The sequence below is a fragment of the Dipodomys spectabilis genome, unplaced genomic scaffold, assembly GCF_019054845.1.
Source record: "Dipodomys spectabilis isolate Male_0828 unplaced genomic scaffold, ASM1905484v1 ptg000141l, whole genome shotgun sequence".
Lineage (NCBI taxonomy): Eukaryota > Metazoa > Chordata > Mammalia > Rodentia > Heteromyidae > Dipodomys > Dipodomys spectabilis.
The window spans coordinates 3413009-3436266 of record NW_024870818.1 but is presented as its reverse complement, the minus strand read 5'-3'; the positions used below and the strand labels follow the sequence as shown (position 1 = coordinate 3436266).

The window sequence follows — 23258 nt, the reverse complement described above, 5'->3', positions numbered from 1 at the left end:
TTGTTTAAACTGGCTTTGAACCAAGATCTTCAGATTTTAGCCTCCTGAGTAGCTAGGATTGTAGACATGAGCCACTGTTCCCTTGCTTAAAAGTTGTTTTATGAAATTTAACTTAAATGCTTTGAGGAGAAACTGGATAAAGGTGAGTAGCAAAATAGCAAAAAAAAAAAAAAAGATGTGGAAGAGGCTCTGTGTAGCTCAGTGGTAGAATATATGCTTAGTATGCTTGAATTCTATCCCCAGCACTCCATTCCATCCCCTTCTTGCAAAAAACCCAAAGAAACTATGAAAAACTGAGAAAATTGCCTAAATCTAGAATGATTATTTCTTAATTGTGTAAGTTCTTCCATATTAAACCTAAGGAAAGGTCTCTGAACAAATGTTTGTTTATTGTAAAAATGTAAGATAGTTAATATTCCTTAGCTATCTACCTAAATAGAATGCTTTAATGTAATAAGAGAAAGAACAGCTGGTGAGTTGAGGAAGTTCTAAGCAAGTTGATGACAAAGAGATGCCCCTCAAATCAGAAGTGGACATTCTAAGTTTTAAGAGAATATATCCAGTGCTAAGAGGGGAGGGGGCAGAAATTACTCAAAGAACTACAGTTTTTAAAATTTTGGGTGGTGGTGGTATGGCAGTACTAGGGATTGAATTCAGGGCCTTAAACTTTCTAGGCAGGTACATTATTATATGAGGCACACATCTAGCCCTTTTTGCATTGATCATTTTCAAGGAAGGGTTTTGATGTATGCCCATCTAGTCTGGGCTGTAGTCCTTCTACTGTATACTTCTTAGTATTGAGGGTGACAGTTATGCCATTGTGCCTCTCCTATATCAGGGATAATTCACCCACCATTGGTTGAAATGGAACCTTAGGAACTTAATTTTTCCTGGCTGGCCTTGAACTATGCCCCATCCAGCCCCCTCATCTTATCCTTCTGAGTAGCTAGGTTAATGGGCTTGAGCTATCATGCCTGCCTGGAACTATAGTTTTTGTTGCTGTTTTGTTTTTTATAGTACTACTGGAGTATAACAATGAAATGAGTGGGAATGAGAATCTATGAGGTGGGGCTGGGAATGTAGCTTAGTGGTAGAGTGCTTGCCTTGCATGCATGAAGCCCTGGGTTTGATTCCTCAGTACCACATATACAAAAAAAACCCGGAAGTGATGCTGTGGCTCAAGTGGTAGAGTGCTAGCCTTGCGCAAAAAGTAGCTCAAGGACAGTCCTCAGGCCCAGAGTTCAAGCCCCAGGATTGGCAAAAAACAAAAGAGAATAGATGAGGTAAGTAGGGGCATGTCTGCAAATAGACATCTTTCAGGAGAGATCATTTTGGCTGAACAAAGAAAATGTTGGAAAATGTAAGATATGATGTCTTGATCCTTATAGCTGGCTAGATGGATTGTATTTTTAGGAAGCAAGTAGGAAGTGACTGTCTTAAGTTCTTAAATAGTAAAACTCAGAACTATATAAGAAACCCAAATTGCTTATGCTTCTTGATCACTGTTGGATAAATGGCTACTTTTTAATTTTCTCTCCTGTTTTTCCTTCTTTTCTCTTTTCTACCTTCCTTTCCCTTTATCAGGGCTGGCTAACCTTGTAGTAAATTTCTACTTTGTGATGCATGTTAACTTTTAATAATCCCTTTAATCCTTAAAGCACTTGCAGTTTGATAAAGGCAAATACTTACTATTTTTGTTAAACATTCAACAAATATAAGTAACTTCCTAGGTGTCAGATACTATGCTGGACACGATAAAAACAATACTATATGGACAGAAAGAGGAGGTGGAAGTGATATTTTAGATACGAGATAGAAAAGCCTTTTGAGTCTGTTTTATTCTCAGCTTCACTACATTAACAACGCATTAGATAGCTATTATTTAAAATGACAGTTTAGATAAAATATTTTGAAATATTTAAAATATTGTTTACTTTATTGTAAATGGATCAGTCCTCAAAACTGGCTATTTATATTAACTGGTATTTGAAATGTTTAATTTAGAACTTTTTCATGTATGATTCCCTATAGACCAAAAAGGTACCATATTCAAGTTTGCATAGTTCAAATTTTAGACTAAAAACTAAGTGGCTTTTGTGATTCTACCTGTCATTTTTTTTTCTGAGATTTTTATAAGGTTAACTTGAGTAACTGTGAGGTAGCAGACTGTATTGAAGGATAGTGGGAATGAGCTATTGAATTGGTGCTGATGAGTCTTACTGCTACAGTGTGTCAAGATTGCTGACTAATTTTTGGAACCGTATGTTTATTTAGTCTTCCTTATAAATTTTTGTCTATGGATATGAGAGGGCTCACTGCGTGAACATGTCATCTGAGTCCTTTAACTACTAGAAAAAGGGCCTTTATGTTTTCTTTCTAATAAGTGAGTAAATAATTACATTAGAATAATTAAACTTAGTTTTAAAACTCTAAAGATATAGGAGGTCATAGTTGGAAAAACTGAAATATATATATACTTGTTCAACAATTGGTTTTATACACAAAAGTGAAGACAAAACTTCCTTAGGAATTTTCTCTGAGCTTTATAATATCTATAATGTAACTAAATAACTAAAATTCTATTCATTTACTTACCATGGAGAAATCGCTTCACTAATGCGATTACCTACAAAATATGTTTGTAATATGAAGTCTTAGATTTCAATTTTTGTTTCTTCAACTTGTGTATAATGTATGACAATTCAGTACTTTGTTTCATGAGTTAAAATAATAGGTGGTTTTTTATAATCTGGTGTCTAATAGATGGGTAAACTACTTTGATTTTAAACTTAGAATTTAAAAATGGGATAAAAAATAATCCAGGAAAACTGGTTCGTACCTACAATCCCAACACTTAGGAGGCTGAGGGAGGGAATTGCAAGTTTCAAGGTAGCCTGGACAACATATCAAGATCTTGTCTTAAGTTTTATTTTTTGTTGGTCGTGGGGCTTGAACTCTGGGCCTGAGCGCTGTCACTCAGCTCTTCAGCTCAAGGCTAGCGCTCTACCACTTGAGCCACAGTGCCACTTCCGGTTTTCTGGTGGTTTATTGGAAATAAGAGTTTCACGGACTGGCTTTGAACTGAGATTCTCAGATCTCAGCCTCCTGAGTAGCTAGGATTACAGGCGTGAGTCACCGGCTCCCGGCTTGTCTTAAGTTTAAAAAAAAAAAGAAAAAAAAGAAACAATAGAATGATTTGTGTAAGGATTTGGGCAAAAGAGCATTCAGTGTAAAGTTAAAAGGACAACAGTTTGAGAAGTTCTCTTCGTGTTCTGTGAGTTCAAAATCAGGTTGAATGATACAAACATTTTTTAAAGCCTATATTGTATTGCTGCAAAAAATCTTTTGTTGTTGTACTGGGACTTGAACTTGGCAGGCAAGTGCTCTGCTGCTTGAGCAGCATACCATCAGTTCTTTTTGCTCTGGTTATTTATAGAATTGTACTTTTTACCTGGACTGAAATCCTTCTGATTGCAATCATGATTTCTACCATATCTGGGATAATAGGCACTTGCCACTGAACACAGCTGTAGGTTGAGTTGGAGTCTTGCAAACTTTTTGCTCTAGCCGATTTGAACCATGGTCCTCCAGATCTGAATCTCCAGGTAGCTGCAATTACAGGCATAGGCTACCATACCTGGTTTTGCACCAAATCTTAAAATAGAAAAAAACCAAGAATTTTCAGTACATAGATTCCATTTATTAACACTTATTTTGTTCCATTCACTTATTTGTACATTGGTGGACTACAAGTCCACCTTTAAAAAGGTGATGAATGTAGTAGGGTATGTCATGTGACATTTACTGCCCCATAGAGTTTCCAGTCATGTAATAGATACGTAGCACTGTACAGGCAATTTAGAAACAGTGCAATAATGGTTGTGATAAGAGGGAATACGACCTGAAACCATAGGCTATACCAGATAAACTCCTAGGCCTGAGGGTTGCAAATGGCTTCTAAAGAAATGATCCTGCTGTATGGTCCTTGGGGTCCTTGATAGGTATATATGCCTACATGAACATTAACTGGTAAAATACACAAAATATAAAATTTTCCATCTTAATCAGTACTAAGTGTACACTTTAGTAGGGTTAAGTGTGCTAATATTATATCCAGTATAATCCAAGAACAGTCTTTCCCCCCTTTGCCCCCCAGTTGTGGGGCCTAAACTCTGGGCCTGGGCACTGTCCCTCAGCAAAAGGCTCAAGGCTAGCACTCTACCACTTGAGCCACAGCACCACTTCTGGTTTTTTTCTGCTTATGTAGTGCTGAGGAATAGAACCCAGTGCCTCATGCATGTAAGGCAAGCACTCTACCACTGAGCTACCTTCCCAGCCCCCCAAGAACAGTGTTATCTTGATGAACCAAAACTCCTTTTAACCCTTCCACAAACTCCTTAGATATCGTATTCTGCTTTCTTTTGTGAATTTGGCTCTACTAGATAACTCACAAATGGATTTCTTCATCTCAGATTCTTTTGTTTTCAAAATTACTTGACATATCCTTAGTTTTCTTTCCTAGACAAATACACGTGCCTAGGGAACTGTGATATGGAAGTGTTCATCCCAGTAGAAATGTGAAGCCATCATGTATGTAGTCTAAACAAGGTTCTGTCTTCTCTGGCTGTTCTGAGAAATTCAGCAACATGAGGCCATTTCAGAGGAAAAATGATTTGAAAAGGCAGAAATATAATCAGAACTTGTGTTTTTCTGAGAAGACTGCATTAAACCAGAGGTTGGCAAACTTTTTCTATTAAAAAAAAAAGGCTAGATGATATGTCTTATAAAGCCTACTATATTTATACTATCTCTGTCTCGATGACCAAATTCAGCCAGATAGCATGAAACAGCTATAGTCCATATATATTGAATTTAGCTGTGTTCCAATAAAATTTTGTGAAAACTAGTGCTAATTGTTCCACAGACCATAATTTGTTAACCTGTGCCTTCATATTATCAAGCTCTACTTGACAGCAGACTTAGGTGAAATCCATGTTTTAGAGCCCAGTTAGGTGTCATGTTTCATCAAATCTAAGCTATTGATTATAAGTTGCCCATTTTATATAATACTAATAAAGAAAAAAAATATAGCCAGTTAATTATAAGAACCATTGATTTGTTTAAAAATGTTGAAATATGAAGTGATAGCAGAGTATTATGTCCGAATCAATGATAGATTAATAATACTAGCCAACATTCAAGTACTTAGTGTGGACCAGACATTTTATACACATCTCATTTATCTTTATAACAAAGCAACAAAGTAAATGAAGAAGGCTTAAAGCAATTAAATAATTTGCTATCCTAAGTGGTGGAGGCAGCCTGGCACTAAAGCCATTATTGTCTCTCAACAACTGTACTATATACAGTTTGCGAGCATTCTTTTTATTAAATGAGACCATGCATTTTAGAATTAATGTGATTTGTTGAATTAGGTCATGGAACAAATAACTGCTATGTAATTTCTCTTTAGCATGTCCTTACAATTTCAGCTATTTCTCTATTTAGCCAGCTACTACTTTTCAGCCATTATTGCATGCTAGTTCCCTCAGAGAAGAATTAATTACTTGTGAACCTGACCTGAAAATGTTTTTAAAATGATAAATTGGGAATCGAACTGTTGGTGTTCTGTGCACCATTGCAGTGTTGGTCTGTTCCTCCTGTGGATGGGCAGAGCAAGTTCCACATGACTGTAATTTGTCTCCTTTTGCCATCAGTATTAAAGTGGTGAAGTCCTGCCTAAGTGATGGAGACATTTGCAAAGATTACCTCATTGATTGGAAGACACAGGAAATGCTGAGTCTTGGGGATTTCCTATTTTCCTTAACAAAGATCAAACAAGTGTCAAAGTTTTATGGTTGTTTTTTTTTTGTGCTGGTCCTGGGACTTGAACTCAGGGCCTTGAGCGCTCTACCACTTAAGCCACAGTGCCACTTCCAGCTTATTTGGAGTAGTTTATTGGAGATCTGTCTCATGGACTTTCCTGCCTCAGGTGGCTTCAAAGCACAATCATCAGATCTCAGCTTCTTGAGTAGCTAGGATTACAGGCACCAGCCACCAGCACCTAGCTTGTGTCAAAGCTTTTGATAGAGTTTTAGAATTTAGGACCATTAAAAAATATATATATAAATATATATAATTGTAAAGGGAACATGGTGGTAAATGCCTAAAATCCTAGGAGGCAGAGGCAGGAAGAACTCAAGTTTAAGGCTTGCCTCAAACAAAGTTGTGAATCCCTTATCTCAGGAACAATATATTCAAACAAAAGGACAAAGGCGTGGCTGAAGTGGTAGAGCTCTTGCCTATTATGGGAAAAAAATTAAAAAAGGAATGGCAATGGAAGGTGGCATGTATGTGACCATCTCAGACCACATCACAATGTCAGCTTATCCAGACCTAAACTGAAACTTTCTCATTGAAATTTAGCTTGGAGAGAGTTAAAGTTTATTTCTGCTTTATTTGCACATTAATTTTCTCTTACAAAGATTGTTATTTATATTCTATGTTAAAATTTTCCAATGTAGTAAATTTTTTACTAAGTTGAATGTAAAAAGAGGTTTTAGGGTTTTTTTGGAAATTTTCTGAAAGAAAATACAAATATCTGATCTTTGCAAGTACCTGGTAGCTCCTAAAGCCACAAATAATTGTTCTGAACTGAGATGCAGGGGTTGAAGAGAAGGTAATTGTAGTTGTGAGATGGATAAAGTACAGACGTCTACAAGCAAGAGATGATGTGACATGCTAGAGAATTCAAGGCTCTGTGTTCCAAAGAACAGTGTGTTGGTGGCATGGGAAATGAAAGAGGACAAGATAAAAAAGGCCAAACCATCAAGGACCTTGCAAACCATGTTTTCTAGTTAGGATCAGATTCAAGTATATAGAATACGGGAATCTAAAATAAAAAAATTATGCGGGGTATCGATGGCTCATGCTTGTGATCCTAGCTGCTTAGGAGGCTGATTTTCTGAGAATGACTGTTCAAAGCCAGCTTGGGCAGGAAAGCTCATGAGATTCTTCAGTTAATCACCAAAAAGCCAGAAGTAGAGCTGTGGCTAAAGTGGTAGAGTGCTAGCCTTAAGTAAAAGAAGCTCAGAGACAGTTCCCTGCCTGACAACAACAACAACAATTATTATTATTATTATTATTATCAGGGGAGAGTTAATCCAGTGGTAGCATCTCAGCTTAGTGGTCATCAGAAACTTGGGCTTTTCTGTCTTGGGTTCTGTCATTCTTAACATGGTACTAGAATGAACTCTGGTTGTCATGTCTTTATTACAGATAGCAGCAAGGAGATGGGCACATCCCTTTGCCCTTCTAAGAGATTTCCTGGAAATCTTTCAGTTTTCTTTGAGTTAATAGACTTGGCCAGAACTTTGGTACAAATAGCTTCAAAATACAATCTTTTATTCTGGAAGGCAGTATGCCTAGCTGAAAGAGTTTTAAAATTGAAGGGAAATGAATGATATTGTGGTAGGCAACTAATCTCTGCCATCTTTATGTGTGTGTGTTTGTGTACATGCATGCATGCACACACATACAGGTTTACTAGTCCTGAAACTTGGGGCTTGGTCACTGTCCCTGAGCTTTTTTGCTCAAGGCTAGCACTATATCACTTGAGCCACAGCTCTTCTTCCAGCTTTTCTTGGTTAGTTGGAGGTTGGAGTCTCTTAAAGTTTCTGCCTGGACTAGTTTCAAATTGTGATCCTCAGATCTCAGCCTCCTGAGTAGCTAGAGTTACAGGCATGAGCCACCAGTTCCTGGCTGCTTTGTTTTGTGAATAATGTTAAAAACATGCTCAAATTCTCTCCTACAAGAGAGGGAGGTGGAGGATGAGGGTGGAGGAAGCTAAGGAGACCATGCAGACCACTGAGATAAGACAGGTCTAAGATGAGAAGATATTGACCATGGCAACAAATACAATTTCATGAGATTGAAAAGATTTGTAACTAAACAGATGTGAGCATGCTCTTAACTAGCAGCCAGAGAAAGAAGTGATGAAACCAAGGGATTGGAACTGACTGTAAGAAGAAAGTCTATTGCAAGAAGTAGGCAAGGAAAACAGAGAAAGGTATTTCAGAAGGTAAGAGGAAGAAAGCATTCCAGGATTTGGGGAATGATCCATTGTGTCATATTTACCTGAGAATACAAGTAAAAGAAATATTGGTGTTATTGACAAGTTGTAGCAATTAGGAGGTTGTATGAAGACTAGTCCATCCAGTGATAGAGCAGAAAAGCAAACTGTAGTAGGTAGTGGAATTAATGAGAGATGAGAGAAGTTGGGAGTGCTCATGGAAAAAAATTTAGTGAAGGTTAGGTACCCTATTCAGGAGGTAGAGATTGGGAGTAGACAAGCCAAAAAAGTTAGCAAGACCTCTCAACCATAAGCTAGATGTGGTGGTTTGTGCCTTCCATTTCAGCTGTGAAAAGGAGAATCACAGTCTAGCCTGGCCTAGGCAAAACCCAGAAAACCCTATGTATAACCAACAAAACTAAGATAAAAAGACCTAGAGATGTGGCTCAAGTACAGAGTGCTGAGTTCATACACCAGTACAGCTACTCTCAAAAAAAAAAAAAAAAAGATGAGCTGGGATAAGTGGAGACTGAATAACTGATGTATTGGAATCCTTGAGATGGCCACTGGGAGAGAGATTGCCTTAGGACAGCTCTTCCCATGACTAGAAGGAAAGGATGGAAATAAGAATGGAGGTTCAGGGAAGGTCTGAGGATCTGGTAGAAGACAATAGGTTTTATTTGCAATGTGTAAAAGGAGTTGATCTCATTTTGGTGGCTGAGGGAATAGAGTGTTAATGAACTTGTTGAACCACATGATGATGTTGCACATATTAGTTTTCCAGCTTTTCTTTAATAACAAAATAATCTATGGTCTGGGCAGTATTCTGTGATGAAATTGATATACAGATGATAGGAGTCTGGTCATTACATTCAGACATATGAAATGAAGAGACAGTATGTGAATGTGCTTAGCACAGAACTTGGCATGTGCACATGGGCGCACACAGACACAGACACACATACACTGTGCACAAGGATTTAGTGAGTAAGTCAGTGTTCTTGGAACACTCTCTGTACATATGGAACATTATTCCTAATTTGTTTGACTGTTTACACAGCTCATTTTCTTTTAGGCAAACTTACTGTTGTTGGAAAAAAAATTCTTTCAGATTGCAATAATCACACCCTTGTGAACCATAACAGGGCAGGTACTGTTAGCTTGGTTTGGGTATTTGGCACTGTCTCCAGGAATAGCACAAATATGCTACCCAGAACTGGGTTATACTATTGCTAATGGGAACAGTGTGTCCATAGCTGTGTGATGAATTTGGCTTTTCTTCTAAGTTGAAACTAAGTTGTGAACAGACTTGGCAAGCTACAGATCATGGCAGACAGTTCTGTGTGATTTTTTTTTTTTTCAATCTCTTAAAAGACCTCCTTCCCATTTCTGCAGAAAAACTAGAGAGCAGGATGATGTTTAAATCCTCTTACTTAAGTCAATTGCTTTCTTTCACTAATTCCCTGGAGCAAGTTAGGTATTTGACCAATTCTCTTCTGCCAGTAAGAAGAAAACATGAGTGCTCTGGATATTTTGCCAGGAACCTTTTGAGTTTGTCCCACATCACCTATGGGGCTTGCCTTACCATCTGCTCCACTGCACTATATGGTTTTCTGCAACACTAAATTCTATTTATGCCTGGAGAAAAAGAGAAACAGGATAATTACGATTGAAAGCACAAAGATTGCATTTAGTGCCTGACTAAAGTGATTCAGTAAACATCACTTTGAAGCAGTGCGTGGTACTCCCTGTTGTCTCCAAACACCATCCTTTTTTTTTTTTTGACGGTCATGGGGCTTGAACTCTTGGCCTAGGCACTGTCCCTCAGCTCTTCAGCTCAAGGTTAGTGCTCTACCACTTGAGACACAGCCCTGCTTCCAGTTTTCTAGTGATTTATTGGAGATAAGAGTCTCACGGACTTTCCTGCCTGGACTGGCTTTGAACCGCGATCCTCAGATCTCAGCCTCCTGAGTAGCTAGGATTACAGGTGTGAGCCACTGGCGCCCAGCAGACACCATCCATTTCTGTCTATGTTACTGTCTTTGTGTATTCTCCTGGGAGAGCTGAGAAGGAACATGGCAGACATATCTAAAATGTCTCTCTAAGACTGGATATGTCCAGTTGTAACAACCTGTTGCTAAGCAATTTTCTAACAATGACCTCCTTGGCTTGTTAAAATACACTATGTGGGACTGCTTGGTGAGGCAGTGTCACCAACAGAAAGGATATATATGTTGATATATAGTGATTTATTTATGTGACAGAAGCTATACTTGGCCATCTAATTGGACCTATGACAAGTTTTAGACAATGTCCTGGCTTCCTGGAATCAAACAGTTGTTCAATTCATCTACTGGTTGTGAGTTTTCTTTGCACATACACACACACACACACACATACACATGGCAGGGGGCGGGGAGAGGACTGAAGTAGGCATAAGTCATAAACACAAGTTGAAGATTCCACTGGAGATGGCCAGCAGCAGCATTACCATTCTGGACCTCTCTCCCCCTTCACACCTTGTTATTTTTTCCTTTTCCTTTCACAGTTGTCAGATTCCTTTCTTGTGATTCTCAGATTCCTTAGCTGGATCAATACTGCTTTAAGGGTTAGGTGTAATACGCAAGGTAAGTGGGTATAACTGAATGTACTGCATAAAGAAATACGATTCCTTGACATTTGCTAGGGAGGGATGACTCCATGCCCACTACACTTAAAACATTAAAGAATCCAGGCAGAAGGGAGCAAAGTTTTTTTGTTAGTTCCCATGGCATATGCCCAAGAGTCTTATTAACTCAGTTTTGGAATTTTAATGTTATATGTGAGTTAGCTCATTTATTTCACACCAATTTTTGAGCATTTTTAGAATTGCATCTTATTCATTTACTTTGTTTTCATTTGAGACTGTCTTGCTATGTAGCCCAGGCTGTCTTAGAACTCTTGAAGCTTCTGCTTCAGCCTTTTGAGTGCTGGGATTATAGACATGAACCACCATATCAGTCCAGAGGTACATTTTTTATTTTATCTTAGATTCTTCAGATGATCACTGTTGGAAGATTTTAACTAAAACCAGAAGTATCTCAAATATATCTTTTGACTAAAGGCTAAATGCCCTAATGTTAAAATCAGTGTGAGGCTGACACTTCATTTTCAGATACTGTTTACCATGAAGGGTTGAAAAGGAATGCTATTTGGGACAAGTGTGCTTTTATACATGTTATTCTTCCAACTGTACATATGTATGATGTTTTACATTAAAATTTTAAGGTGGAATTGGAAGACAGGCCTCTCATTAGGAAAGAAATTCTACATTGTAATTTAAAAAATAACTATTCAAATCATTACAGAGTTAAGTGTATTTCTGAGCTCACAATTTTACCTAAAATGCATTCAAGAATCATGGGTTTTTACTTAAATTGATTTTCATACCCTTGTGAGACTTTTGCAAGTATTATATTCTACCTGAGAAGTGAAAACTCAACTACTAAATGGAAATAATTGGCTTTTATGAAGTAATTGGAAAATAATTGACTTTGTCCCATTTTCCAACTCTTCTGAGTAAATATAATGTGCCCAAGAGATTTTTCCTTTGTTATAGACTACTCAGAGCCATTGTATCACTGTGGCATTTCTTTCATTGACCAGTTGCTTTTCAACAACTGGGCTTAAAAATAATTTTAACTATCTTTGTGTATCAATATGACATCAGCTGTCATATACTAGTAGCATGGCACTGAATTTGGGACTGAAATGCTGAACAAACTGATGTTCATGGCAGTGGCATCAAATTAAAACATCCTTCAATGAATTTTGATACACTGGGTGGAAGGCACTGTGTGTATATGTGTGTTGAGGATACAAGTTGCTGTTACCCCTTTGTTATCCTCACCTAGACCATATGCTGTCAAGGAAGTGACTAGTAAGTATGATATGTGTAGGGAAGAACAGCACTTGGACCTGCCCCTTGGCAGTTAGCATCCCGTATCTAGGTAGCATTCTTTGAAGTACCCAAAGGCTTGTTTTCTCCTTTAGTCAGTTCCTTTCTTTTCTTTTTTTCTTTTTTCGTGAAAATACCATACAGAGGGGTTACAATTACATGGGCAAGGTAATGAGTACATTTCTTATCAAGCATTGTAGCCTCCTCCTTTGTTTCCCCTTCCTATCCCCTCCCATCTCCTCTCCCCACCCCCCCACCCCCCCATCCCCCACTCCCAACCAAAGTTGTAGAGTTCGTTTTTCGACATAACAGCTTGTACATCTCATTGTTGTAATGGGTCCACCTGTATCCCTATTTAAACAATTTGTTTTTTCCCTTCTCCTCACAAAGTATACCAACATCTAATACAGTGAAAACAAGGGTTATACTGTGGGCGAGGGACATACAAAGCAACAAAGATATCATCTTATAATTATGTTAGAAACAAGAAAATGTGGTATATATACACAATGGAATTCTATGCCTCCATCAGAAAGAATGACATTGCCCCATTTGTTAGGAAATGGAAAGACTTGGAAAAAATTATATTAAGTGAAGTAAGCCAGGCCCAAAGAAACATAGGTCCCATGATTTCCCTTATTTGCAATAACTAGTATATGTCTTGTTTTTGTTTTTGTTTTTTTTTGGGTCCGGTCGTGGGTCTGAGACTGGGTGCTATCCCTCAGCTCTTCAGCTCAAGGCTAGCGCTCTACCACTTGAGCCACAGTGCCACTTCCGGCTTTTTTCTTTTTGCTTATGTGATGCTGAGGAAACGAACCCAGGGCCTCAGGCATGCAAGGCAAACGCTCTACCACTGAGCCACCTTCCCAGCCCTAACTAGTATATGTCTAAGATGAGCAGAAACGGTCAGATAAGTTGATAGTAAGCAAAATGAACCCCAAGATAAGGATTCAAGTTTTTTTCTTTCTTGTGATTGTTTCTAAAATATTTACAAGATGATTTCTTTTGTTGAGATCTACTTAACTACATAAACCAGGAGAACTGATAATCTTAATACATTAGGAAACAATTCAGAATGAGTGATAATGAGGGTGGGATGAGTAGAAAGTATTGGTAATATTGTTTTGTGTTCTGTAGGATTTACGCCCAAGTAAGAAAGTGTATTGGTCCACACTTGGTAGTTACTACAGAATATTAGAGATTAAAAGAAGTGAATCACACACTAGTGTTTTGTGGAAATAGCTGTGACAACAAAAAAAATGGTTTCTGTTGTAAATGTTATTGTTCTTTTCCTAGAAGAGACAACTTAAAGTTCTCTGTTCACTGAAACAGCTAGAATGCTTTTAGAAAGGAAGATGAGTTGGGATTTTCTCCAACTTCAGATCTTGGTCTCTTCTTCCTTCCTAGGGCATTTCTTAGAGTAATGAGGATACCTTTCTACTTCAGTGACATCTGAGGGGTGTGTGTGTGTCTGTGTGTGTGTGTGTGTGCGCCCAACAGCCAATATTGTGGTTTTCATTGTTGTTATTGTTGTTGCTTGAACTCTGGGCCTGGGTGCTGTCCCCGTATTCCTTTTGCTTAAGGCTTGTGCTCTACCACTTGAGCCACAGTGCCACTTCTAGCTTTTTCTGTGATTAATTGGAAATAAGAGTCTCACGGACTTTCTTGCCTGGGCTAGCTTGGAACCTCAGATCTCAGCCTCCTGAGTAGATAGGATCACAGGCGTGAGCCACCAGCACCTTGGTTGTTTGTGTTCAAGGCTGGTGCTCTACCACTTGAGCTATAGCTTCATTTCTGGCTTTTTTGGTTAATTGGAGACAACAGTCTTATGGACTAACCTTCTCTGGGGTGGCTTCAAAGCTCAATTCTCGGGTTTCGGCCTCCTGAGTAGCTAGGATTACAGGCGTGAGCCCACCAGTGAGTACCCAGGCAGAGAGTTAAATTCTTTAGGAAGGAATTGTCCTTGTGCACACTTAGAAGCATGACAGAGAGCTTTGCTACTTTGTTCTAAAATGTAGTCACAGACTGGAGAATAGCACGGAACTAGTGTTATTTGGGTTTGCCTCTGTGATGGAGACACTATATGATCATCTAGTCTTCAGAATTAAAAGTAGTTTATACTGCACCACAACTATTCAGATGATGAATTTTCTATATCTCATTCACTATATATCAAACTGGAAATTATGAGTATTTGAAGATAATTCAAGAAAATTTGAATGTTCCTACCAACCACACAAATGTTTGAAGACGACACAACATTTTCCTTTACTTTCTTTTCTCGGGCTTGAATTCTGGGCCTGGTCGCTGTCCCTGAGCACTTCAGCTCAAGGCCAACACTCTACCACTTGAGCCACAGCAACACTTCTGGTTTTCTGGTGGTTAATTGGAAATAAGAGTCTCATGGGCCTTCCTGCCCAGGCTGGCTTAGAACCACGATCCTCAGATCTCAGTCTCTTGAGTAGTTAGGATTATAGGCATGAGCCACCTGCACCCAGATAACTTTTTCCTTTTTTTATACTCCATTGTAATGTAAGTAGACCACCAAACCAAATCTGTGTGCAAGGGAAATTGCCTGTAAGCATTTGGTTTTGAACCAGAAAGGCCTGTGACATTGAAGGAAAGGTGGTTTATATTTTACAGAGAAACCAAAACTCTTTTAAAAGTATGGATATAATCCTGGGGTTGGCTTGCTTTTAATCATCATGCTATTTGAGTTACTCATATAATTTAATTTTTTCCTTTTAGATTCAACCCTATGAGAAGATAAAGGCAAGAGGATTGCCTGATAATATCTCTTCTGTTTTGAATAAGCTGGTGGTAGTGAAACTCAATGGTGGTTTGGGAACCAGCATGGGTTGCAAAGGTCCTAAAAGTCTTATTGGTGTGAGGAATGAGAATACTTTTTTGGATCTGACTGTTCAGCAAATTGAAGTAAGTAACACAACAATAGTTTTATTAAACTAGTAAACTAAAATAATTTTTAGGTTATTATAATGTTTTATTATTTAATGTAGCAGATGTGAATTTGAGCTAGTCAAAGAGCTGTTAGTGTGAAATAAAAAGCTTAATGGCATGTCCAAAGGGTGACATAAAGCCTCATCTTAAATATCCTTTGTGATTTCTGAAATCTCTGGGTCTGTTTAGATTCTCCTTTGATCTGCCTCCTTCTAGTCCCCTTCTATCTAGTGGTAGTAGGCTTCATGATGTAGGGATAACCTGGCTTAACTCTTTTGGGAAGCTGGGAGATGCTCCGTATCTGGTTGGACGCTAAGAATGTTCTCAATTCTTTTTCTGAAAGACACAGGAATTAATCATAGATCCTAAATTCTTCATGGCAGTGGTCCTGATTTTTCCACTTCTGTATCCTTTCTGCCTAGTATGAGGCAGGCAACTGCAAATATAGCAGCAAGCTAGAGTAGCAGCGAATGTTTATCCAGTACTTAATATTCACCAAGCACTCTAAGCTCTTTCAAGAATTATTACTATTAGTACTATTACTATTATTATTATTACTATTAGTACTATTTTTACCTCCATTTTACAGATGAGGAAACCAGGACATAAAGAAAGTGACTCATTGGCCCAAAGTTCTCTATTTAATAAATCCAGACAGCATGACTTCTAAGAGTGTGTTTTTCTCTACTGTGTATTACCTATTAGTTCTTTTGAGATTGAAAAAGATTTCAGTTTAAGCATGACTGAGTTTTTGAACATCAGTCCTGAGCACAGGGAACCATAGCTGTGTTAACATTTCATTTTCATCCTCGCAGTTTGAGACACAAGAAAAAATGTTCAGCTAGCCATCCGTCCAGCCATAGAACCACAAGCACTAATACAGACAACCCCAGAGCTGTGCTGCTCAGAGGCACCAGTCTGGGTCTCAGTTTAGACATTTTAGAATTAACAAGAAAGGGATAACTTTACATTTTTAAGCAAAGGAAATATAAATCTGAGTGATGTGATTGTTACTTTTCCTTCCTAGCATTTGAACAAAACCTACAATACAGATGTTCCTCTTGTTTTAATGAATTCTTTTAACACGGATGAAGATACAAAAAAAATACTACAGAAGTACAATCACTGTCGTGTGAAAATCTACACTTTCAATCAAAGCAGGTACAAGGAGTAAAAAAAAAAAATCACTGTAGTGGATGTTACATATAAAAATGTTTAGCAGAGCAGCTTCCAGATGTACTTGTGCCAAAGATGAATGCTTACAAGGGCTTGCTGCCTTTAAAAGCTGAACATTTGCTAATAAATGCGTGTAGTATAAATACTGTTTGAGTCTATATTTTCCTCTTCTTAAAATCTTTGAGATTCTTACTAGATCCTTGCATTTTAAGGGCATACTCTTTAGGTAGCTCTGGGAAAGACTGTTATGTTTTAAAGTGTTGATAACCTTCTTTCCTTTTGGAATGAATTTCTTCAACCTGAATAATTTAGTAAATGCTGGAGAAAAAGCATGTACTGGAAAAGGTAGGGTGAATAGAAGCCCAGACTGCAGGGGGAATACAGCTTTAAGTATGGATAGCAAGCCTACATAAAGTTGTGCCTATGTCTGAAGCTGTACCATTGATTTGTTTAGTTGTGTTTTTTTAGACTCTCCCCATTAACACTTTTTCCACACCATAGATACTTTTCCTCCAGCTTCTAGTTGACTTTCAGTCTATTGCTGTGCCCTGTCCTGCTTTTCTCTCCCCATTGCCAGTCTTTACCTGTGTGCTCACTGGTGCTGGGAAGCAGTCATCCAGGTACTCACCTGCTGCTTATTTTCCTACAGAAAAAAGAAAAGGTAGCTTTCCCTAGATAAATTTCCAAGAATTATTCACTACCAAATAAGTTCAAGAAAAATTATTTAATCTTTTGGAGAGTCACAAAATACCTTAAAATATGATGTATGTTCCACAAGTATGTTTATGGAAAATCTTTTTTTGCAGCAAATATTACTACCTAGAAAACAGAATTGGAACACAGATAAGAGATTTTCTTAAATGAATTCACTTATAACTAAATTACTGTTCATAGTATTAGACACGGAAAAAGGATATTTTATTTAACTTTAATGCACTGTTTTACATGAAGGTCTGTAGTGCTCTAGTTGATATTACAAAATGATTTTTCTTTTTTTAAGGTACCCGAGGATTAATAAAGAATCATTACTTCCTGTAGCAAAGGATGTATCTTACTCAGGGGAAAATACAGAAGCTTGGTACCCACCAGGCCATGGAGACATCTATGCCAGTTTCTACAACTCTGGTTTGCTTGGCACCTTCATAGGAGAAGGCAAAGAGTATATTTTTGTGTCTAACATAGATAATCTAGGTGCCACAGTGGATCTTTATATTCTTAATCACCTTATGAACCCACCTAATGGGAAACGCTGTGAATTTGTCATGGAAGTCACAAATAAAACACGTGCAGATGTAAAGGTAAATACTGACAGGAAGCAATTTGGAGGTTCAATTTTTTTTTACATTTCCTAGATTATATAGTTAAAGCCTTTTTTTTTCTAATTCAGTAGTTACCATTTTAAGCATAATGGTATTTATCTTAATATGCTTATTACCATTATAAGACAGTGAGATGGTATTTTGTAGAGTACCCTCATTTCTAACAGTGTGTACATCCATGATGTATAGAATTAAAGTCAACTTTAGTTTTTGGATAATCTAAGTCAGTAATTTTAATTGAAAAGTTTCATGTATATTTATGGAATAAAACTGAAATGTAAAAACATTTTCACTGTTCAGACCTTTAATATTCTTCAAAGCTTAGTGCTTATGGTTTTTAATCCTTTAATGAAAACAGAATTTTCATTCCTTTCCTACAAAATTTTTTGTTTTGTTTTGTCACTCTAATATCTTTGTATCACTTGCAAAAATAATTGTTGGTGCAAAGAACAAATTTGTGTAACCTGACTTTATTGGCAACACTTGACCTTTGATGAAATGGCATGCAAAATTTTAGTGCTTACTCAAACAAGTAAGATAACTGAGTAGTGTACTTATTAATGTTCCTCTCTATCCATACTGGCAGGAACAACTCTAGTCTGAGGCCACTTCTTAGCCACTTTTGCATTGGTTTCTCTCTTACCATAGAACCACTTAAGGCAGGGCCTGAGGTGGTAGGACTAGCTGTTTGGTGATGAGCAGTGATGTTAATATAGCAGCCCTTTAGAAATTGAAGCATCTGATGTACTTATGAAGGGCTTTAATTATGGACTAAGATAGTGAGAATATATTATAACAACTGGAATAATTTACTTGTACTTTCAAATGTGTTCCTTTGTATACTATAAGACTATCATTGTAAAATTCTATGAAATTTATAAACAGTATAGTTGTGATTTACAAAGTTGTAGAAGCATTCATTTTCTTCCTTTTTAGGGTGGAACACTTACTCAATATGAAGGCAAATTGAGACTGGTGGAAATTGCTCAAGTGCCAAAAGCACATGTTGATGAGTTCAAGTCTGTATCAAAATTTAAAATATTTAACACAAACAACCTATGGATTTCTCTTGCAGCAGTTAAAAGACTGCAAGAACAGAATGCGATTGACATGGAAATCATTGTGAATCCAAAGGTAACAAGGTTGCATCTAATTGGTTTCCTTGCTTCCTAAGATCATAATACTCCCCACTCCCTCTGGTCTGTCTGTCCTATCAGTCACTCTCTAGTCCTTGCCCTACTCATCCCTGTAATGTGCACCTTATCTGTCTCTAGGCTGTGGTAATGGTGAGAGCCCTGGGCTGTCATAAGTAGAGCACTTCCTACCTCATGCATACTGTTCTATCTGACCTTCAGTTCTTTATTGTAAAATAAAATATTACTGAACCAAAGAGGCTGAGAAAAGATCTCATATGATTAAGAGCTTAACTGTTAATCATTAATATTAGTGTATTTCTTTTAATGATTCCCTGATACACTTCCCAAATATTAAACAGCCCCCACCAAATTGAGCTATGAGTTATAGGTACCTAAAACCTGTGTTTCATTTTTTTTTTTCCCCATTCCTTTTTCTTATAGACTTTGGATGGAGGCCTAAATGTTATTCAATTAGAAACTGCAGTTGGAGCTGCGATTAAAAGTTTTGAGAATTCTTTAGGTATTAATGTTCCCAGGAGTCGTTTTCTGCCTGTCAAGACTACTTCAGATCTCTTGCTTGTGATGTCAAACCTCTATAGCCTTAATGCAGGATCTTTGACGATGAGTGAAAAGCGGGAATTTCCTACAGTGCCCTTGGTTAAATTAGGCAGTTCTTTTACAAAGGTACGTTACTATAAAGGTAAACTGAAAGATGTGCTTGTGGACTAGGGATTCAGTTTCCATTACTGACCTCATGGATTTCTCCATCTTTGGTGTCATTTAAATGAATTAACTATAAAAGATAAACAGATTTTTTTTTTCAGTACTAGAGTTTGAATTTAGAGTCTGTTACTCACCCAGGCTACTTAACCAGTGGGATCTCTACCACTTGAGACATACCTCTACTTCTGGCTTTTTGCTGGCTAATTGGAGATAATAGTCTTACAGACTTATCTGTTCAGGCTGAGTTTGAACCATAATCCTCAGATCTGTTTCCTGAGCAGTTAGGATTACAGCCATGAGCCACCAGTCCCTGGCAACATCTTTGTCTTTATGAAACCGATGTTCTAGAGAGAGAAGATACTAAGTAAAATACATCAAAAACATATGAAGTGAAAAATCTATGGAGAAAAACAATAAAGACTATGTATGAGTGGAGATTGAGTGCAGGTGTCTACAGTACAAAACCTGTTCCAGGCAGGAGTAAAAATCAGTATAGCTGATAGCATCCCAAAGACTTCAGTCACATCAAATGTTGCAAGTGTTGATGTGACATGGTGAGTCTTTGTGGTTGGTTGGTCTAAAAGGTCCTGCTATGCTATCCAAATCTGTTCTAGGACCAGACAGGGGTTAGTGTGGACTGCAGATGAAAAAGTTTGCAAACTATGATTGTTTATCTCAATGAAACACTTATTCCAAGAAAGAATGAAAAATTCAGGTACTGGTGGCTCATTCGTACAAATTTAGCCACTCAAGACAGTGAAGTCTGATGATTGTGGTTTGACACCAGTTCAGGCAGAAAAAACATGCAAAACTTAACTAGCAAAAAGCTAGACTCAAGTGGTAGAGTGCCATCCATGGGGGTGGGGGGGGGGCAGGGAGGGAAGAAGCTGAGCAAGAGAATGAGGCTTGAGTTCAAGCCCCAGTACTGGCCCAAATAAACAAGGAAAGAAGTATGAAAAAAGAAATAAAAGATCATACATCAAATGCTGCTGCTGACTCAGGATGAGAAATCACCATTGTGTTTATCCACATGGAGGTGTGGGAATCTGACTAGAATGAATTTGAGAATGGGAAAAGATGAATTAGAGAGAGAAATGTAGGCAAGAGTTTTGCCTTGAAGAGTAATTAGGCGATAAGTAAAGAGAGATCTAAGACTTGAAGGGTGTTTTTAAATATGGGAGAAACTTTGTATATGTTGATGGAAATTGATAAAGCAGGAGAAAAAAGTACTTGAGAGAGATTCCCTGGAGCAATATTCTTGAAGAGGCCTTATGAAGGAATCTAGTGAACATTGGAATACAGAGGCTGGCTGTAAATCAGAATAGAAAACAGTCCAGCTCTAGTGGAATATATAGTAAAAATCAAAGCCAATGGAAGTTTGTTTCTAGTTTCTCAGCAAAATAATCAAGGTCATTAATGACAACTCTTGTGTTTATAAATCTAAGAAAAAGACAAAGATAATAAGCTTATTTGTGATATTACTTTTCCTGAAATATACTGTACTTCTGATTTCTATCCATACCTTAAAACTCTAGTCTAATCAGATTCAAACCATAATGATATGATCTCTCCTTTTTTCAACTATATGAACTACTCATCTGGCCTGCAGGACAATAGCGTTTTGTTTTGACAAAGTATCTGATCTGCTCAACTGTATTGCAGATTATTTTGATTCTAAAGATACTGTTCATATCTCCTTGCCTCTTTGGCATGGATTTTGAGTATACTGAGTGGTTAATAAATAGGCTCTTACCATAGAAAACCTGAGCTTGGCCATGTTTTACACACCAGTTAGAACTTAATTTTTTTTCTATGAATGCATTTTTTTGAACAATTATATTTCTATTTAAAGGTTCAAGATTATCTAAGAAGATTTGAAAGCATACCAGATATGCTTGAATTGGATCATCTCACAGTCTCAGGAGATGTGACATTTGGCAAAAATGTTTCACTAAAGGTATGTTATAATGAAAATCATATTTGTAATAGCTTTATAAAACATATTTCACTTTCTAGTCCTAAACTTGTAATTCTTAGTCTGAACCAGGTGTTGATGAGAGATGTATTTTGAAGTAAGTGGGTAGGAATTTCATAGAAAATAGCATTCATATTGGAAAGCAAACTAGTAATGAAACTACTGTTACTGAAATGTGACATTCTTTTTTGTAATTTTTATTTATTTTTTTGGTTGGTCATGGGGCTTGAACTCTGGGCCTGGGTGCTGTCTCTCAGCTCTTCAGCTCAAGGTGAGCGCTCTACCACTTGAGCCACAGTGCCACTTCTGGTTTTCTGAGTGGTATATTGGAGATGAGTCTCATGGACTTTCCTGCCTGGGCAGACTTTGAACCATACCCCTCAGATCTCAGCCTCCTGAGTAGCTAGGATTGCAGGTATAGCCACTAGTGCCAGGCGTGACATTCTTTAAAATAGAACCATTAAAATTAACTCACGAATATTGCTGTTTGAAAGTAGAAATAAACTTACAGTGATTTTTGTTGTTTTTTTTGGTCAGTCTTGGGGCTTGAACCATGGGCTTGGGGGCTGTCCCTGAGCTCTTCAGCTCAAGGCTAGCACTTTACCACTTGAGCCACAGCACCACCTCCAGTTTCCTGGTGGTTAACTGGAGATAAAGAGTCCCATGGACTTTCTTGCCTGGGCTGGCTTTGAACCATGATCCTCATGTCTCAGCCTCCTGAGTAGCTAGGATTATGGGCGTGAGCCAATGGCACCTGGCTATTGATTTTTTAATACTAAATTTTTTAAAAGATCCCATACATCTGGTTCTCTTTAAAGTTACTTAAACAGAGATCTTGGGGGAAAATGTATTCATTGGCTTAAACAAAGATTGGAGAGGGGGGTGTATTCAATTTTAATGTCTATTTGCTTGATCAAAACATGAAAAGTTATCACTAAACTGTCTCTTAAAAAATAATCTATGAAACCCTTCATGTTTAAATCTTAAACCAAGAACTCTTTCTTTATGAAATTAGTTGATCTTGGTGGTCTTGCAGAAAAAGCCAGAACTGCAATAGTACTAGGTCTACTTCTCATTCTTGTTATTATCTCTGACAAGGAGACAAGATACTGCCAGGATTGACAGGACAAATCATAATATTTTCCTTAGCATGATACTTGGTTTTTATGTTTAATTTTGTTTATAGTTAACAATCCATTATAGGAATTGTACATATATTAATCATAATTGCATTTCAGTTGCAGTTCCAAGTACACTTTTGATTTTTGTTTTCCCTTACTTAGGGAACAGTTATCATCATTGCAAATCACGGAGACAGAATTGACATCCCCCCTGGAGCAGTATTAGAGAACAAGATTGTATCTGGAAATCTTCGCATTTTGGACCACTAAAATGAAAAAAATTGTGTATACACTTTATACTTTATTATGGGCTAGTTTCTTACAATGACATGTATGTCCTCTTGGATTCTAAATAGGCAGGTGCTTTACTACCTTACTGCATCCTGCAGAGTTGATTTTTAAAGTAGTTTTCTGCAGTATGCTTCTAGTCTACAGAAAACACAGATGGAGCAATACTTTGACAAGAAGCTTCCTGAAAGTTAGTTCATCTTAAAGTGCAATATTATTTAATCCTAAAACTGATCAGCTCTACTGAAATATCTTTTCATGGAAGTCTCACTGATGGTCACTTTGAATTGCCAGTGATTTAAAAAATAAAGCAGTGAAGCAATACACGTGTATACTTTTTTTTTTGTCGGTCGTGGGTCTTGAATCCTGGGTGCTGTCCCTCAGCTCTTCAGTTCAAGGCTCTACCACTTGAGCCATAACCCCACTTCCAGTTTTCTGGTGGTTTAATGGAGATAAGAGTCTCATGGACTTTCCTGCCCGGGCTGACTTTGAACCGCAATCTTCATATCTCAGCCTCCTGAGTAGCTAGGATTATAGGCATGAGTCGCCGCTGC

The 23258-nt window shown here is 37.6% G+C and overlaps 1 protein-coding gene across 3 annotated transcripts in view; it reads left to right on the top strand.

The window, feature by feature from the left end:
• Positions 1 to 23028, top strand: part of Ugp2 (UDP-glucose pyrophosphorylase 2) — a 48027-nt gene extending 24999 nt beyond the window's left edge. For all 3 annotated transcript variants that reach the window (XM_042691203.1, XM_042691206.1, XM_042691205.1), the window contains exons 4-10: positions 14757 to 14942; positions 15994 to 16127; positions 17143 to 17440; positions 18398 to 18595; positions 19039 to 19281; positions 21173 to 21277; positions 22579 to 23028. In XM_042691203.1, coding sequence (XP_042547137.1) covers positions 14757 to 14942; positions 15994 to 16127; positions 17143 to 17440; positions 18398 to 18595; positions 19039 to 19281; positions 21173 to 21277; positions 22579 to 22686 — 1272 coding nt within the window. In that variant the 3' untranslated portion in view covers positions 22687 to 23028. The remainder of the gene's footprint in view (positions 1 to 14756; positions 14943 to 15993; positions 16128 to 17142; positions 17441 to 18397; positions 18596 to 19038; positions 19282 to 21172; positions 21278 to 22578) is intronic.
• The last annotated feature ends 230 nt before the right edge of the window (positions 23029 to 23258 follow it).